This window comes from Cucumis melo, chromosome 1 (assembly GCF_025177605.1).
Source record: "Cucumis melo cultivar AY chromosome 1, USDA_Cmelo_AY_1.0, whole genome shotgun sequence".
NCBI lineage: Eukaryota > Viridiplantae > Streptophyta > Magnoliopsida > Cucurbitales > Cucurbitaceae > Cucumis > Cucumis melo.
Window position 1 is genome coordinate 1,784,458 of NC_066857.1, and position 18,330 is coordinate 1,802,787.

At 33.6% G+C, this 18,330-nt stretch overlaps 3 protein-coding genes across 10 annotated transcripts; all 3 read left to right on the top strand.

Moving 5' to 3' along the window:
• The first annotated feature begins 2,570 nt into the window (after positions 1–2,570).
• LOC103495426 (copper-transporting ATPase PAA1, chloroplastic-like) lies at positions 2,571–6,092 on the top strand. Of its 2 annotated transcripts, XR_538862.3 has the most exons (5): positions 2,576–3,001; positions 3,077–3,130; positions 3,827–3,980; positions 4,739–4,823; positions 5,681–6,092. XR_538862.3 is itself a non-coding variant. In XM_008456985.3 (4 exons), exons 1-4 carry the CDS (start codon positions 2,672–2,674, stop codon positions 5,713–5,715), a joined length of 573 nt encoding a protein of 190 aa, XP_008455207.1. In that variant the 5' UTR covers positions 2,571–2,671; the 3' UTR covers positions 5,716–6,092. The 2 variants fall into 2 exon arrangements, 1 of the variants encoding a protein (XP_008455207.1); XM_008456985.3 differs by lacking the exon at positions 4,739–4,823 and having other exon boundaries at positions 2,571–3,001.
• A 927-nt stretch (positions 6,093–7,019) lies between these two features.
• On the top strand, positions 7,020–11,030 carry LOC103495427 (serine/arginine-rich splicing factor SC35). Of its 7 annotated transcripts, XR_007820428.1 has the most exons (11): positions 7,020–7,187; positions 7,282–7,360; positions 7,740–7,819; positions 8,190–8,256; positions 8,375–8,446; positions 9,092–9,358; positions 9,491–9,695; positions 9,778–9,886; positions 10,170–10,373; positions 10,469–10,631; positions 10,730–11,030. XR_007820428.1 is itself a non-coding variant. In XM_008456987.3 (8 exons), exons 1-8 carry the CDS (start codon positions 7,112–7,114, stop codon positions 9,781–9,783), a joined length of 852 nt encoding a protein of 283 aa, XP_008455209.1. In that variant the 5' UTR covers positions 7,020–7,111; the 3' UTR covers positions 9,784–11,030. The 7 variants fall into 7 exon arrangements, 2 of the variants coding, with proteins under 2 accessions (XP_008455209.1, XP_050940091.1); XR_538864.3 differs by having other exon boundaries at positions 10,170–10,631; XR_538865.3 differs by having other exon boundaries at positions 10,469–11,030.
• Positions 11,031–14,740: 3,710 nt separating this feature from the next.
• LOC103495428 (MDIS1-interacting receptor like kinase 2-like) lies at positions 14,741–17,954 on the top strand. The gene is made up of 2 exons (XM_008456989.3): positions 14,741–17,324; positions 17,409–17,954. Exons 1-2 carry the CDS (start codon positions 14,891–14,893, stop codon positions 17,714–17,716), a joined length of 2,742 nt encoding a protein of 913 aa, XP_008455211.2. The 5' UTR covers positions 14,741–14,890; the 3' UTR covers positions 17,717–17,954.
• The last annotated feature ends 376 nt before the right edge of the window (positions 17,955–18,330 follow it).

Here is an 18,330-nt window from a genome sequence, read left to right on the forward strand (position 1 = left end):
TTTCTGAGAATTTTTTTACAAAAAATAATAAAAGAATACAAACTATCTACGTGTTATGGCAAAAAATCATTAAATGAGAAAAAAATTATTACACTTGATTTAGCTATGGAAGGTAAATAATTTGTCTATTTTCATTTTTGACGATTTTCTAATTTTTAAAATTAATTTTGTTTTTTTATTAGTATTTTTATTCTAAATTTTTAAAAAATATATTCACATATTGCGATTATTTAATTGGTTCAAATAAAAGTTAACCTCGATCCACTAAATTTAAGATTTATTTGATGTATAAATATTAAAATTCAAAAAATAAAAAATAAAGTATTTGAACCAAAATGGTATTTTATTCAAAATTTTATTTTGGTTTTCAACTTTGAAATTTGTGCCTGAATTTATTTTGTATAATTTTACTTTTTCTTGTTTTTAGTAGATTTAGATCTAAGCTTTTAAAGTTAGTTTTTATTATATAATAATAATAATAACTTTTAGAGAATAAAATATGTGTTTCAAAATTTATAGAAACATCGATAATTACAGGTCTTTTTTTTCTTTTTTAATCGACGTTATATAAATTTAAAATTACAGAGAATAAAGTTCAACCATCGAAATTAAACATGTTTCCAAATATAAGAACTAAAACGATATTTTAACGTACAAATAACAGCTTACACTGTTTTTAAAGTTTTGGTAATAACTTTTTCTTTCTTTCCTGAAATATTTTAAACCTAAGTAAAACTCCGCATGCATTTCACATAATTTTGCAATTGAAAAATGAAAATGATCGAACGGTGAATTGAAATAGTTTGATGGTCTCAGCTATGTCATTTTAATTCTGTACTTTGCTTCGATATTTTAATTGAATAAATTGAAACTCAATTGGAATGGAAAAGAAAAATAAGAATAAATAAAATAATTATGGAATATGAGGATAAAATATAATTGATGAGAGGATAAATACACACACTCTTATTCCAATTGAATTGAGGACTTTACATAGATTACGTACCTTAGTTTCTTTAGTGGGCCTCGGCCTCTCTTCCAATTATGGCAATTTGGATCTCATCAACAAAATGGGCCGTGGATTTGGCCCGTTCATGGGAAAGCCCCAAGTTATTGAGAAATATGTAGGAATGACGAATTTGGGGTTGTCACCATAGCAAAAACGGGTGGGAATAAGATTTTTATCTAACTAAGAATGCACGAGTTTTTGACTTTTTTGACCTTTTCGATTACGTTGCTTTTTGTTTGCAGATTAAGTTAAAGAGGTTCGTTATACCTCGTAAAAAACAGAAGTTAAGTTATAACTTTATAAAGGTAATTCATACGTGATGTGGTGGAGTCACATCCAACACCTCGTTTGAATACCACAATTGAATTTAGTTGGTAACACCTTAGATAGATTAATAAAATAAATAAGTTGAAATTAAACAACGTGTAGGCAAACTATCAATGCAATTAACAATACAAATACATTGTACTTCAAATATAAGTTAAAGAACTCTCGACATATTAAGTCTTCGTTGTAGACCTATATTACATTACGAGACGTTTTTAAAATTAACAATATATATACACACAAAATATAGTAAAATCTATCGAATTTTATCTTTTTTTTTTTTAGATTTTAAATAGTTTCATCTGTTTGTTATCCATAACAATTTTCCTTACATTATTGTTTTCTATAGTTCAGTGAATAATAAACTTTCATTAATACTTGGGTTAATTTACCGTTAAGGTCTCGTTCATGATTTTTTTATACACAGTAATAATAAGAAGAACCTAGATTTTGGATTTGGTATCCATGTGCTTTAAAACATGTTGCATTCAATTTTGATTTAGTTTTTAAGTATCGAAATATTATAATTTTTAATAATTCGATATTATATTGTTTATTTATTTTTCTATTTTACTCGATACTCATTTATTCAATTCTATTTTTTTGTCTTTCGATGTTGTTGCCTAGTAATTAAATTTCACTAATATTTCATCAACTTAAAATTAAATATAAAAAAAACCACATCATAATTATTTTAAATCATTTAATTGAAAATTACCGTTAAACGCTAAAACGAGTAATAGTAAAAATGTGAAATTTAAAAAAAATTAAATTGAAACATCCATCGTGTCACTCAAGTGTAATGAGAATGAATGAACTGTAATTTAAAAAGTGCACTCCATGTGATTACGTTTAGTGTTGTTAACCTATTTTATGCATACACATAATATGCACGTCCAAATTTATAAACAAAAGCCACAATCCCATCAACGAGTGATGCGTCGAAAATTACATATTACCATTACGGTTATAACTACATTTATGTAAAAAAAACTTCATTCTAACACGTTTTTTTTTGTTAAATTTTGAGAAAACTCACAGTTTTAGCTAAAGCAACTCAATTACATTTATGATTATTGTTTATTACGATTGATCTATCAATAAAACTTAAGTATAATTTTAGGAACAGATAAACAAGACCTAAGTATCTATGTTCAGTGAGAGTATAATTTATAAATATAGTCACCGACCACGTGTTAAATAAGAACAATAATAATATGATAATAAGTGAGCACATTTTTTGAAGAAAAGTGGGGGAAAAACTGACGGACACAAAAGCGCCCATCAGTCGAGTGGTTGACCATTTTTCTCTACCCGGAGAGATTCATTTCTTCCATGGATTCCGCCATCTCTCTAATGGCCTCCAATTCCTTTCTCTCTACTCTCTCCACCATCCCCCGCAGCTCCTTCACCTCCATTTCCACTATCTCAACTCTTTCTTTCCCGCTTCGAGCTGCTCTTCCTCCCATACACCGTCGTCAGAAATTCGTCTCCGTTTTTGCTTCAGGTAATGGCAATGGCGGCGTTCGAGGAGAGAGCGGCGGCGGAGGTGGTGGCGGCGATGATGGTGGACCAAACGGCAGCGATGTCGACTCGAAATTGCTTGCTGGAGAAGCTGACGACGATGCCACGCTGTCTGCAGACGTCATTGTTATCGGTGTTGGAGTATGAGACGAGTTCTACATGTTTTCGGGTTTCGATTGGTGCTAATTTTGATGGGTTTTGTTCTCTTTGGTATAGGGGATGACGTGCAAGGGGTGTTGTGCGAGTGTCAAGAGGATCCTTGAAAGTCAGGTGGTTATATATACTTTTGCTTTCTTCTTGTCTGTTTTACTTGTCATTATCTAAGTAAGAGAGATGAGCTATTTGCCAATTGGTTTTGGGAAGAATCCATGTTATCCAATAGTATCAAAACCCTTAGAGCCCAAATGCACCTTAAGTTGAGATTCCACATTAGACGAATCGAAAGACCTCACAATGCAAATAGATGGCTACTCCTACTATTGGTACTTGGGTTTTGAGAAGAACCCATATTATCAATAGACTAATCCCTATTTTTTTAGTTGCTGGTTGAATTTACAATCTATGGTTGAATTTACAATGTAGAAACTGCATAGTGTAGGACTTGATTGTTTTTTCTTATCCTAAAAACAATTTTCTGTTGTTTGATTGATATCTAAGAATAAGAGATCGAAGAGGGATTGTTACAGGGTATAATTGCATTTTCAGTATTGAAATTACTTGTTTTACATTTCTAGCTCTCCTCTACTGGTGTTAAAGAATATATATGTGGAAGATTAAATTTATCATAATCAACCAGCTTAGATTTTTTAATTGACCACGGTTTGATATGGTATTAAAGGTGAACATGCGGCTTGATAATTTCATTTTCTTTTCAATCAGTATTGATTTTAATCTGCCAGTAAGACTACAGACTTTCTCTGCCCTCTAAGTAATTCTTCATTGTTATTCTTTTTGTATTATGGATAGCCACAAGTGTCACATGCTAGTGTTGACCTTGCTTCTGAGACGGCAATCGTGTGGCCTGTAGCTGAAGCAAAAATCACACCCAACTGGAGGGAAGAGCTAGGAGTGGCACTTGCAAAGCATTTGACTACTTGTGGTTTTTCTTCGAAGGTTCAAGGTCAGCAAGCACCATAAATTCATAACTCATTAGTCGCAACTCATAATCATATCTGATTCCTTGTGTTAGCTTCCTCTTTCTACTTTTGTTGTTGCTGTCAAGATTGCCACTTTCAGATCTTAAGATTTTTTCTTTGCTGTTTGGTTGGCCATATGAAAGGCTAAAACCTATTATCCCATCACAACCACCATGCTCACTGGCGCTTGAGCTTTTAAGCTAAGATATATGGTTTTCTTACGGTGCTTTTATGTAGTATTATATTTAAAGCTTTCAAGAATCTAGAATCTTTTACGAATCCTATTGTCATCTAGGTCAGCACAGCTATAGTTGCTAGTATTCATTTGTTTTGTATTTCTGTTCACCATTCACTGGGAGGTCTTTGACAGATTCCTCCACAATCAATAATGGGATTGGTTCTGAATTTTAGAATTCACCATGTATGATTGAATGACTAGGATTTTGCTTGACCAGTTCGAAACGAAGTAGTCTGAAGTCTCCTCCTCTTGTGCTCGCAGTGGCGGATCCAGAAAATATATTGAGACAGAGGAACCACTAAGCTAACTATAAGTATTAAAAATTAAATAGTTTTATTTATATTTATCATATAAAGACAATAAAGTTGAGGGGGGTTCGGCTCCCTGGGCCTATACTAAATCCGCTGGTGTGTGCTCCTGAAAATTTCTTTCTGCACATACACACTTTATGGGGCCTTATTAACTTTCATTCTACAATTCTGGTTCTACTTTATTCATTCACAGTTCAAGAATTCAGTTGAAGCTTCTTTGAACTACACAATTTTGCGGCAGCTGAATTGCATAAATTAATTTCACTGATGTCTTATTGGTTAGTGCATTCTCGTTCTTGCATGCATTCTAATTCAACTAATGCTCACGAATATCAAAGGGTGGTTTCTTTAGCCTATTGTATTTCTAGTAGTTTTGTCCGTGTTTGATCAACTCTTGTTATTATTACAAAAAATGATGCTGAGTTTGATGAGACTTGCCCAGCTAATTATTTGTTTGACATATTTCAGTTTCTTTCTGCATTCGGTATATCCAGGGACTTTTGGACTTAAATTTATTTTTTTCTTCTTCTTTCCTCATCCCTTAGAAATTGGTATCTGAAAGATTAAACCATAAAATCTTGTTGGATGGTAAACAAAGCAAATGAATTTCTAGTACTGATAACAAAGATGGCTTAAGAAAATGAAATGTTTTTCACATTACATAAATCTACTTGTGATACCTCTATCACCAAGTTCATGATCTCTATTTTTTCTTTTATCTCAAAGTTCATGATCTCAAACATTGTGAGATTTACAATACAATTAACTTTGAAGTTCCTTTATTTTCCGTAGGGTTCTGTATGCAAAAGATGGTTCCTAACAAGTATTGCATTTTCTCTTAATTAAAAAAAAAAACTGTCAATGCTTATGTCCATATATCAACATTTTGCTAGTCTTGAAGTGCTAGATATTTTGTTGTTCAGAATTGCTTTATCATTCATTTATAAATTTAGGTAGAAAAGTTCCTCATTTGTCAACATATTTCATTTCCTTATGAAAATATAGGAAGGGTACAAAAAAGCTTAAGGAACAATACTTCAGTCTTGCAAGAGAAAAGAATAGAAGAATTATGTATTATCTCAGGATATTTCTGTTATTCTCATAACTTATGTGAATTATGTGGTTCTTTTTACAGGACAAGGTGCTATCGGAGGCGACGTTACATTATAGTAATGCAAAAGTTCAATGGGGCAAGTGAATTTTATGCTATGTTATGACACGACACGAATTTCAAGTAGTTCTATCTACTAACTTGAATTGAACTCAACAATAAGTGCAGAAGCCAAAGAACAAGACTCAATTTGTTGCATATCAATATGTATCAATAAAGTGATTAGTTGGAGACCCTTGAGACCGGAAATCTTTTGTTGCATACTGTGAAAAGAGTGACATGTTTTCAGGTATGGTATAACTAGGAGTGTAGTCTTGGAAGTTGATTACAAACTATAGTTAGGGTTGTTTTTTTATGTGCAAAGGACATTATTAGTTGCTGTTATGCTCGTTGTTAAGAATGTTAGCATTTGAAAAGTTACCTTTTTCTAGAACAACTTCTCTATAAACTCCTTCACGCTACTCCCAAACACTAAACATGGACAACAACTCATGATCAAGGTAATTGCAATGAGTAGCATTCTCAAGACTAATAAATAAGTGTAAAGGAAAATTTATAAGTGAAAAACTTCATCACTTATAGACTTTTACCAACAATTTGATAGAATACGATAATCTAAATTTTGTATATACAATTACCCATACATTCATGCATATAATCATCAAATTTCTTTATGAAAAATAATAAATTCCAACACTTAGTGTGTAATGGACATGCTAACCCATTCATTTATAGACTTATTAGACTCACACTGAGTTTTGAAAATTAGTAAATTCCTAAATTTACATCTATGTATACTAAATCTACTAATATAGAAAATGCTTAATGTGTAATATAACATTTAATTTTGAGTTTATTAGCATAAAAATCAAGAATTCATGACATATTTTTTAAAAGTTTAGTAACTACGAACAGGCGCAAACCTAGGAGTTCGTGGGTTAGACCATAGATAGAAGGACGGGGGAGATAAAATAAAACGATAAGTAATATAATGTATAAAAATGGTTTTCGTTCATGTACTAACTATACAATCATATTTAATAATTACAAATATTTTAATTATTATATCTAAAATATACTTTCTCGTAACCTATTTTCTTCTAATTTAAAAAAATTTACCACACTATTTTACATTTTTTTTTTCTTGATTAAGAGCACATATAACAAATATATAAATTCCTATTTTTGACTTGTTATCGTCTGTCTTCAAAAGTTGGTGGGTCAAACGGTACATTTGTATAAAAAAGAAAGAAAAAAAAGTGTGGAGATGGCACACACGTAATTAAAGGGTAATAGAAGGGACAATTTAGGAATACCTATTTTGCTGATTTATTCCTCCATCTCTATAAATATTGTGTCTGGGCATTTCAGGATAGTTCTTTCTTCAAGGAGTTTTCTTCTCCATCTATCTTCTCTAACCCTAACCCTAATCTTCTTCCTCTTCCTTGCACCAACATGTCTCACTTTGGAAGGTCTGGTCCTCCAGATATTACAGATACCTATTCGCTTCTCGTGCTCAACATCACCTTCCGTGCGTCTCTCTCTCTCTCTCTCTCTTTCTTTCATTTATTGTCTGGTTCTGTATCTTATTCAGTTCCCACTCGGATTTTAATGTGGTTTTGTAGGTACCACTGCGGATGACCTCTACCCGCTTTTCCATAAGTATGGGAAGGTTGTTGATATCTTCATCCCCAGAGATCGAAGGTATAATTCTCTTATCTGTTGCGTTTCTATATCCCTTTTCTTCTTCTTCTTTTTATTTTTTTATATTATGGAATTTGTTGGATTTATGTAAGAGATGATTGATATCTTTATGTATATTATATATATAATAGCTGGGAAGAGTTTCTTGTTAGTTAGATTGAACGTTTAGGGGTTTAGGATTGAAGTGATTTCCTTTTTATTGATTTTCGTCTGGTTCTTATGGAATCAGTTGTACGTGACGGTGAAATGATATTCTTCATTCAACTTAAATGCTGCTTGGACTTAGTTGGGGATTTTTTGGCTCCTCTGTTTATTCATTTTTTATTGGGAATACTTTATTCTCGTTTTGATTATTTTGTTATGTTATATTGTGGTTCAGGACTGGTGATTCCAGAGGCTTTGCATTTGTGCGTTACAAATATGCAGATGAAGCCCAGAAAGCAGTGGAGAGGCTAGATGGTACACCAGCTACTTTTTTTTTTTGGTTTTTGTTTTTTTTTGTCTCCTGTTTGATTTTGTTATTGCCCTCTCCATGTGCAAGTAATTTGTGGATATGAGTTACAAGGGGAATGCTTGATACTTTTGTTTGAGGAGAGAAGGTTGATTATTGTTAGGGCGTTATTCAAATCAGTTTGGGTTTAGAAGTTCAAATTTTTCTGAAATTGATGCAGTCACTTCATTGTTATTTCTGGTTTTGAATTTCAGTTATGCCTCTATTCCTCACCGTTTGATAAGTTCTTAATGTAGTTGGCTCGGGGTACTAATCTGCTGCATGTTAATTTGAAAACGGATATATATTTATATATATTTTGATTCTGTTATATTCCAGGCACTATGGTTGATGGACGAGAGATAACTGTTCAGTTTGCTAAATATGGTCCAAATGCAGAAAGGATGTGAGTAATGAAGTAGTGGTTTTTCGCAATAAGTTGTCATGTTTACGCTTGACGTTTTAACTTCAGATATATTTGTTTTGCTAATCCATATTATATCCATGACTAAATATGCTTTTAGTCACAAAGGGAAGATCAGCGAAGCATTTCCCAAGTCAAGATACAGGTCTAGAAGTCGAAGTCCAAGGAGACGGTAATTTTCTCCTCCACATTCACAGGAAATTTCTTTTAAGATGCTGTTTTTATTTTTAATTTTTTATATTTTTTTTAAAATTCAGATTGAATATTTGTTATCCTTGTCCTTGAAGAATCTAGTTTTGTCATTGTTGTTCCTTAATGGAATTATTATTTCACTAGCTTTAGATGTCAAGGGAAAAATCTCCTGTTGGCGTAGGATATTCGAAAAAATGATGCAGCCACAATTTTTGAACCCTTAGATTACTGTGAAACTGTTTGTGCTGTGGTTTATTGTTTACTTTGGCAAAGTTTCGTATCTGCTATCTCAGATAGAAGGTTCAAAGATCTTGCATCCATTGACCTTCATTTTCTAGAGTTGCTATGGCATGTTATTTAACATGAGATGCCATAATTGTGGCAACGTGAAATATTTTAAGATCTAAAAGGAGATTGTAGTAGTGTATTGCACTCTATATAATATTGCTAGGAGTAGGTAGTGGCGCTGAAACCTTTTTCTTTCATGGATCCAGGTTTTGTCCATTTTTAAAGCCTCTTATTATTTTGAAGTCACTTATTTGAATTCAGTACTGGCTAATGTAGTCCATTTATATTTTGATGTTCCCCAAAAATCAAATTACTTACTGTAGTTTCTTACTTTCAGATATCGGGATGATTACAGAGACAGGGATTATAGGAGGAGAAGTAGAAGCAGAAGCAGAAGCCGAAGCTTGGACAGGAGTGATCGTGATAGGCGTGGTAGAGAAAGGGAGAGGGAAAGAGACCATCGCAGACGAAGCCGGAGCATTAGTCCTAGGCGACCTAGTCCTGATTACTCCAAGGGAAGGGGAAGAGGACGCTATGATGATGAGCGAAGAAGTCGTAGTGTTAGCCGTAGCCGAAGTCGTGGCCGTAGTCGTTCTGTGGACAGGTTGTGAAGTTGTAATTTTTATCCAATTAGACAGAAGTTGGGAATTTTATAACTAATAATCTTTATCTCTTTGGGTAAAAGTGCGGATTGGGGAATTTTATTTCTAACCAGTCATTGTTTTATATGCTACAGTGGTTCTCCTGGTAGACGAAGCCCTAGTCCAAGAAGGAGTCCATCTCCTCGAAGGAGCCTCTCTCCTCGTAGGAGTCCATCTCCCAGGGATGAAAGTCCTGAAAGAAATGGTAATGGTGGTGGAAGGTCTCCAACTTCTAGGAGTGTTTCACCGAGAGGGCGACCTGCCGACTCACGAAGTCCATCCCCACAAAATTCAGATGATGTGAGTTGCTTTATGACTTACTTTTTTTGATTAGACTGGACTTGGTTTAAGTAGTTAACTATTCGCTTGCTTATGTTGACAGAAGTGAATACGGATGGGAGGAGAACTATGGACATAACCGAACAGGCAGGAATGAATGCTTTGAGGACTTGTTGATTAAAAATGTTATCAGACTATAAATTCTAGTTTTGGTAGGACTTTCCTATGGTGTTCAATTCTCATATATTGAGCTTCATGTTCCTATCTACTATCTTGTATCAGTTTGATACTTTTTACCTCTGCAGTCTGTATCCTTATTTCCAGTCATAGGTTATAGCTTCGGGACATGTTCTTCCTTTATATTTCTGCTTCTCTACTCTGTAGTACCAGTACTATGTTTTGAGCAATTGTGGTGTCTTTTTCTTTTTCCTTGTATTTTTTTAAATTTATTTGAGCCATTCTTATTCATCATGAATCCTCTATTGGATTTTATAGTTATGTTCGGGGTAAGAGTGACTGGCGCCTGATTGGCGGATGTTGATTTTGTGGCTGTTGATGCTGTTTCTATGTGATAGATGGGTGTTCGTGACTTTGATGCTGGTTGCAGCAGTTTGCTGACTTTATCAGTATGATTTGTCTATGAAGTATGATGTTGCTGTGGGAAGTTTCTTAACTAATATTCACTGGATAAAATTGTTGGTAAGGTTTTTGGTCACGTTTAAATGTTTTTTAAAAACTTAATAATGCTTTAGGATTTGATGTTTGACCTGATTATCCATTCTGGTCTATCCAAGTTTTGAAAGCACTTTCACCCGCAAGGAGATCTAGAGGCCTTGATATATAGGTTTGACCCACCTATGTTGATCGATTTTTTTTAACGCATAGCTGATGATGCATTTGAGAGGTGTATTGATTGATTTTAATGGTGAAAGTTGGTTGAAGATAATTTAGCTACAGGTTTGAACTTTTAGCCATCGTAACAAAAGTTTTTAGTTTTCTATGTTATTTGAAGGGGGTGGCTTCAAACTCACAGGTTTACTATCCCAAACATTTAGATCAATCTCTTGCTGCTTGATGTGGTGACTGACTGTATTGTAGCTTTCGGATTACACAATTGGTGCTGTGGTGTTTGATAGCAGATACGTTTGTTGATGTACGATAGACATGAGTTCGATTGGCTGTTGCTGCCCTTGTGGGGGGTGAGACTGGCAATGATGCTTCAGTTGCTCGGCAATGGCTGTATCAATGCTTGCTTTCCTTTAAATATAAGGGTCTGCATGTATAGTGGCTTAACATCTCCTGAAAGAAAATTTATTTATGAAGAATTATAATATCGATTTGCAAAATTCGGTTCCATTGCTTACTTTGTTTCTGATTTTGGTGAATACGGGGATGGCTACTTGCTTGCTTTTAATCTGTTGTTTTCTGTAACTAGTTTTGAACTTTGAAATATTGCCCCTCTGATTTTTTTGCCTGCTGCACGATTGATTGATTGATTGAACTCATGAGATCAGGGCTTCGTGTATATATATATATATATATATATATTATATTAGATTCTCCATAGTCCATTCTGAGACCAGGACGAGGACTCTATAATATATATTCTATATATATTCCATCTGCTCTTTATGTCCACTCCTTTTTTATGATTGATTGAACACAATCTCGGGGGTGGTGTATATACAATATTGGTTTTTAAGTAGTGTGTGTATATACATTAATTTTGAAGTACAATTGAGAGGATGATGAGACTAAAACTTCAATGTTTTCTTTTTATCCAAACAAAATGAGAACATTTGTAAGAGTAGTACTGGACAGGAAATTTTGATGCATCGCCAGATATGTACTTTCTTATTTGTTTGATGAACGTTAAGCAACGTTGGGTGACCAGAGCCAACCACCACCTCCAAAGGGGTAAATTGGAGTATCAATTGAAGGTGTCTACTCCATTTCATTCTCCATAGTTTTCATTTTATGAACACCAGGACAGGGATTCTATACGGTGAATTTGCAGTAATGGGGAATGGGTTCTTGGTGTCCATTAGACTCACAAGCTGGCTGCTGTGCAGCTGCCTTAGTTTTCATAACTAATGGTAATCATTTTCATACTGTTTTCTTCCTTGGGTTCTAATTGTTTTAGGTCCTTTTTCCTATTTGGTTCTTTTATTTATTTACTTGTTATTATTATAGTAGAGTTTGATTTGAATATCATTATTAGGGAAGAACATTATTCTCTCTTACCTGTTGATTTTCGTTTAATGTTGTCATCTTCATTGGAGTTTAAAAGATGGAGGAATATGAAATCAAGCAGCAATTTGCACAATTTAAAAAATGACAGTTTCTTTGGTCCCATCTCTTTCCTTTCTGCAAGTATTGGAGGGTGGGGAGTCGGTTAATTTCAGATGTTTTCCCGTTATATTATTAAATGTTTGGCTCAATTCTGTTTTGGCCTTTGAAACATCTTTCACCTCTAAATCTCTGCTTTCAAATTTTTAACCAAGTCGATTCTTTTGACATCACAAATTTTAAACCAAGTTGAAATTTGAAGATGAGAAGATTTGGTTTCTGAAAATTTGTTTTTCTTTTTGTAATTTTGTTGGGAGCCCTCATAAAAGAAGTGAAAGAACCATTGAACAAGGTGGTTATTGATGTTTTTACATTTTTTGTTTTCCAATTTCTTACCATCTTAAGCGAGACCTCAAAGTCAAGGTTTTAAAATTATTATTTACTTTATCTTTAGTTTTGAAATCTTAGCTACAATTTTTGTGGAAACATTAGTTAAAAGAAATAACGATGCAAGAAATTCAGAGGTATAAAAGCGTATTTAAACAAAGAATCAAATTGCTTTTTGGCTAAATTGAGTCAATCTATTTTATTAATAAGTATGACTCAAACCTAGCAAATTGGACTCACAACATGATCTATTATCATGGTAGATCTACGTTGGACCATGTGACATAAATCTCTCACCAATTGTTCAATTTGTAAAATCTTTTGATATGATATAAAATTTAACAAGGGAGCACTTTTAGATACAACAAAATCAATCAAAATACATATAAAACATAACAAAATTTCAGATTTATAAGTGATAGATATGATAGATTTTTATTATTTGTCAGACATGAATTTATCAACATTTACAATTGACTAAAAACGTACTATATTCTGTAAATATATTTAACAGTTTTGCATATTTTGAAAATATTTTAATATTTTATGATGCATATATTTTCTGAATTTATGACGCGTTACATCTTCTTCCCCATGATGTCACCTTCTAAATAAGATATTTATTATATAATTATTGTAATCTTTAGATCTCATCACATGTGGGGGAATAGATAATTATTTGTTTACACTTTTTCAATTTCATTAGTCGATTCAAACTTTAACAATTCAAGATTTGTCAAGACTAGAAGAAATTATTCTTTATATTATCATACTTAAGGTTTCTTATAAAGGGTTAAAAAATGCACGTGAGTAAAAATGAAAACCAAAACAAAAATTAGTCTATAACTGCAAGCGCAAAAAAAAAAAGAAAAAAACTATTTGAACATTTTAAATTATAACAAAATGAATCAAATATTTACAAAATTTACCAAAATTTCAAAACCTATTAAAATTTCAAAACCTATCATTGATAGGTATTGATAGACTTTGTTATAGATTATTAGTGTCCATCGGTATTATTGATAGACAACATTGATAAAAGTCTACCATACGCTATTAGTGATACTGACAGATACCGACAAAAGATTATCATACTATTAGAGATATTGATAGATATTAATAGAAGTGTTATCACTACTTTGAAATTTGGTTATGTTTTACAAATATTTTCAACAGTTTTGTTATTTATAATAATATTGAAAATTTGCATGCCTTCTTTAATAACCACAAAACATTTAACATACTTTTATTTATAATCTTTTGTTAACGTTCTAGGTTAGGAGGTGTGTCAGTGTCAATACATTTTTTGGGAATAATACACGAAAAGATAAAAGAATGTGTACTACCAAATTTGTAATAAAAATCGTGTCAATTATGTTTGTAGTTCAAAATCAGTATATTTGTTGTGATCAATAAAAAAAACCTTGGGTTATTCCTTTGTCGACTCTTTTGTATATTTGGTGGTTCATCGATGAAAGATTTTGATTTGACACGTTGTGAGATTTTATTGGATTTTACGCTTTAACTTAAAAGTTCTAATTTTTATTATGTTGAAGAGGAATTGACGTAAAAATTGTACAAATAGGGAAATAGGAAAGTATCTATATGAAGAAAGAAATGATGGTATCTATACCGGTTGTTCAATTTGGTTCTTTCCTAACTAAGTTAATTTCGAAGAAATTCACCATACCAACATTTAAAACATTTTTCTAAAGGTTCAAGATACAAATGTAATTTTCGAAAGTTTAAAAATATTTTTGAAATGAGGTACTATCGATTTTTGTCCATATACCAACTATGAAAGCGTTTTTTAATTTTTTTTTCTTAAAAGTTCAAGGACATAGTTAAAACTTCTAAAAATTCATGATTTCGATCTAAAACTTATGAAAGTGCATGTTTCAAAACAAATTTTTGAGTATTCTTTTTATTTACCATATTTCAAATGTAAGAAATTTTTTCTGAGCAATCACCACATAAACACACCACAAATGAAGTCCCACCAAAGCCACCTATATTGTTAATGGTGAGAGAGCAAGTTTGAAAAGTCAAAGCCAAAATTTGGGGTGAGTTTTAGATCATATGTGGAGTAAAGACCACTTTGAAATGTAAATCAACACCAACAAAATACAATAAATCCATTTGACTTTGTGACAGTCCATCTCCTACTCTATAGCATTATATTCTTGAAAACTACTTCATTTGACCTTTCTTTTCATTTCTTTATTCCATGCCAGATAAATCCATGTGTTTCACTTCAATTTCAAGAGTGATGTGTTAAGTATCTTTGACTAATCCCATTCTTGATAATGGAAATTTGAAATATCCCTCACTGTCCTTGAAAAAAGACAATGAAACCAATATCAGCCAAATATTGTCTCTCCCTCCAATCTCTTTCAATTGTTGGAAAAGAAACAGTTCAGTTGCAATCTCTCTCAGTTTTTGGGTTTGGCCAATTTTCTTCACACACGCACTCAAACAAACACATATATGTTTTGAAGTACGAATTTAACCCAAGGAATTTCATGCTTTTGAAATTCTAGATGATGCAAATCAAGCCAGTTCTACATCTTTTCTTTATCTTTCTCATTTTTCATTGGCCCATTGATGTTACTTCTTCAATTCAACAGCAACAAAGAGAGGGAGAGCTTGAAGCTTTGCTTCAATGGAAGTTTAGCCTTAAGAACAGCTCTCAAGCTCTCCTTCCTTCATGGAAATTACTCCCACTTCCAAATCCAAGTCCTTGCAATTGGGAAGGCATTACTTGCAACAATGCTCAAATTGTGAATCATATCATTCTCAAAAACATTGGCTTGATAGGTACTCTTGAACACTTCAACTTCTCATCATTCCCCAATCTCCTTACTCTTGATCTTTACGGTAACCGACTTTTCGGGACCATCCCTCCTTCGATTGGTAAGCTTCCTGAACTGATCAAGCTCAACCTCAGCAGCAATGGCTTTGAAGGAGGCATACCAAAGGAGATTGGAGGGTTGGTGAAGCTTATTTCATTGAGCTTCTCACAAAATCTTCTTTCGGGTTCGATCCCATTGACGATTCAAAACTTGAGGAGCCTTTCAGTTCTGAGTCTTGGCAGCAACCTTCTGTCCGGCTCAATCCCATCTGAGCTAGGAAAGTTGACGTTTCTTGTTGAGCTTCGGTTGCATTTAAACAATCTGACCGGTTTGATCCCGCCGACTTTAGGAGATATTTCTGGTCTAAAAGTGCTGTCCCTCTATGGAAATCAATTGTCTGGTGTGCTGCCAAAAGAGATTGACAAACTCACCAACTTGACTCATTTCTTCCTCTCAAACAATACCATCTCTGGCTCTCTACCACAAACTCTGTGTCATGGAGGCTTATTGCATTGCTTCTGTGCTAGTAACAACAACTTCAGCGGTTCTGTCCCTAAAGGCCTAAAGAACTGCACCAGTCTAACTCGACTTCGGCTCGATCGGAACAAGTTTCATGGAAACATATCCGAAGATTTCGGTATATATCCGAACTTGGATTATATCGATCTTAGTTACAATGATTTCTATGGGGAAGTTTCACCAAAATGGGCAAAATGCCGACTTCTCAAAAGCTTGAAGATCTCCGATAACCAGATTAGTGGAGAGATTCCAGCAGAACTTGGAGAATCAAGTCCCTTACATGTTCTTGACCTGTCTTCCAACAATCTTTCAGGACAAATTCCCAAAGAAGTTGGAAATTTGAAGTACTTGATCTACCTTAATTTGAGCAGCAACAAGCTTTCTGGTTATATACCTCAAGAAATTGGAACCTTGCCTGATCTATCATATATTGATCTAGCAGACAACAAACTAAATGGCTCAATACCAAAACAAATAGCTGATCTCTCAAAGCTGTTGTATTTAAACTTGAGAAGCAATAGCTTTGGAGGAAACGTTCCTATAGAGTTTGGCAATATGGCCAGTCTACAGTTGTTGTTGGATCTCAGTCACAACACTCTTTCCGGGGCTATTCCGCCGCAACTTGCAAATCTGGTGAAACTAGAAGTACTAAACCTCTCCCACAATCATCTTTTTGGCTCGATCCCATCGGCTTTCGATCAACTGAAGAGTTTACGGCTCGTCGATTTGTCATATAATGACTTGGAAGGCCCAATTCCTGAGAGCAAGGCTTTCGAAGAAGCATCAGCAGAGTCATTTGAGAACAACAAAGCCCTGTGTGGAAACCACACCAGCTTGAAGAATTGTCCAGTTCATGTGAAGGATAAGAAGGCAGCTATTTCTTCACTTGCTTTGATTCTCATTCTTTCTTTTTCAGTTTTGGTAGTAGGATTGTGGATTAGCATTGGATTTGTATGTGCTCTGAAAAGAAGTGAAAGAAGAGAGAAGGTTAAGGTGAGAGATTTACACAATGGAGATTTGTTTTCAATTTGGAGTTATGATGGAAAATTGGTATATGGAGACATAAGTGAAGCAACTGAAAGCTTTGATGATAAGTATTGTATTGGGGTTGGAGGACATGGAAGTGTTTACAAGGCTAAGTTGTCAACAGGCCAAGTTGTGGCAGTGAAGAAACTACATTCTGTTCATCACTCCAAGTTGGAAAATCAAAGAGCATCAGAGAGTGAAATAAGTGCATTGACGAAAATCCGACATCGAAACATTGTTAAGCTTTATGGGTTCTGTTTTCACTCTCGACAATCTCTTTTAGTTTATGAGTACTTAGAAAGAGGAAACTTGGCCAACATGTTGAGTAATGAAGAGCTAGCAAAAGAATTGAATTGGATGAGAAGGATCAATGTTGTCAAAGGGATTGCGAATGCTCTAAACTACATGCATCACGATTGTGTGCCTCCAATCATTCATAGAGACATTTCGAGCAACAATATATTATTGGATTCAAACTATGAAGCTCACATTTCCGACTTTGGAACAGCTAGACTTGTAGACATCGGCTCAACGACTTGGACCGCAACAGCTGGTACTTATGGATACATAGCTCCAGGTAACTGACTTACCAAATGATGAACATATTTCTATAAGATTATTTTAGAACATTCTTCTAAATACATCATATATCTACCTACAGAGCTTGCATATACAACGAAGGTTACACCAAAATGTGATGTTTATAGTTTTGGAGTAGTGATACTTGAAACGATCATGGGGCATCACCCTGGTGAGCTCATATACGCTCTTTCAACGACATTATCGCCTTTGGAATCGTCAAATGATGTGGAATCTTTACAGTTAAAGGATATTATTGACAAGCGCTTACCAATTCCTACTGCTCAAGCGGCTGAAGAAATACTCACAATGACTAAACTAGCATTGGCTTGCATTAACGCCAATCCTCAGTTTAGGCCAACAATGAAGAATGCAGCTCAAGAATTATGACTCCTCGGCCAGCACTTCTCGATCTGTTTTCAAGTATCACATTGGGAAGACTTGTAAACTTGGATGATATCCAAGAAGGCAAGAACCTTTTTGATTCAACGTGAAGAAGTTGAGAGGAACGTAGAATAACGAATGAAAAATGCCAAAAAGAAAAAAAAAGGGCCACCTTGTTTGCGAGGAAAATTGGATTTTCCCTATTTATTTTAAAAGATAAAAAATAAAAAACACATTTAATCAATATTTTCTCTCATATTCTTTTTCCTTTTGAGAAAAGTTAGAATTGAATCTTTGTAATTTAAAATATTAGAATTTAGCCTATGTGATTTGGAAAAATCTAATAAAGAGCCTCTGTGTTTAAAGGGGATAGTTGTGATCCTATGTGACAATTAACTAGCTATATGTCGTATGAGGTATTAATAAAGTGGTATTTTACGTAGCAACAAAATCTCAATTTTTAACTATTAGTGTTTATTTTCAAACATAGCAAAATGAACTAAAATATTCATCAATGAACTAAAATATTTACAAATATAATAAAACTCTTCGATGTGATTATGTAACAAGAAGTAATTAAACATGTAGGATAGTAAAAAGGCTGGGATTTCTTTTAGTCA

Excerpts from the sequence above, each read along its gene's own strand:
- LOC103495426 (XM_008456985.3), top strand. The coding sequence starts at position 2,672 with ATGGATTCCGCCATCTCTCTAATGGCCTCCAATTCCTTTCTCTCTACT. Across the intron at positions 3,131-3,826 it reads AGAGGATCCTTGAAAGTCAG|CCACAAGTGTCACATGCTAG; the intron begins GTGGTTATATAT and ends TATTATGGATAG. Across the intron at positions 3,981-5,680 it reads TTTTTCTTCGAAGGTTCAAG|GACAAGGTGCTATCGGAGGC; the intron begins GTCAGCAAGCAC and ends TTCTTTTTACAG.
- LOC103495427 (XM_008456987.3), top strand. The coding sequence starts at position 7,112 with ATGTCTCACTTTGGAAGGTCTGGTCCTCCAGATATTACAGATACCTAT. Across the intron at positions 7,188-7,281 it reads CGTGCTCAACATCACCTTCC|GTACCACTGCGGATGACCTC; the intron begins GTGCGTCTCTCT and ends GTGGTTTTGTAG. Across the intron at positions 9,359-9,490 it reads CGTAGTCGTTCTGTGGACAG|TGGTTCTCCTGGTAGACGAA; the intron begins GTTGTGAAGTTG and ends TATATGCTACAG.
- LOC103495428 (XM_008456989.3), top strand. The coding sequence starts at position 14,891 with ATGATGCAAATCAAGCCAGTTCTACATCTTTTCTTTATCTTTCTCATT. Across the intron at positions 17,325-17,408 it reads TTATGGATACATAGCTCCAG|AGCTTGCATATACAACGAAG; the intron begins GTAACTGACTTA and ends ATCTACCTACAG.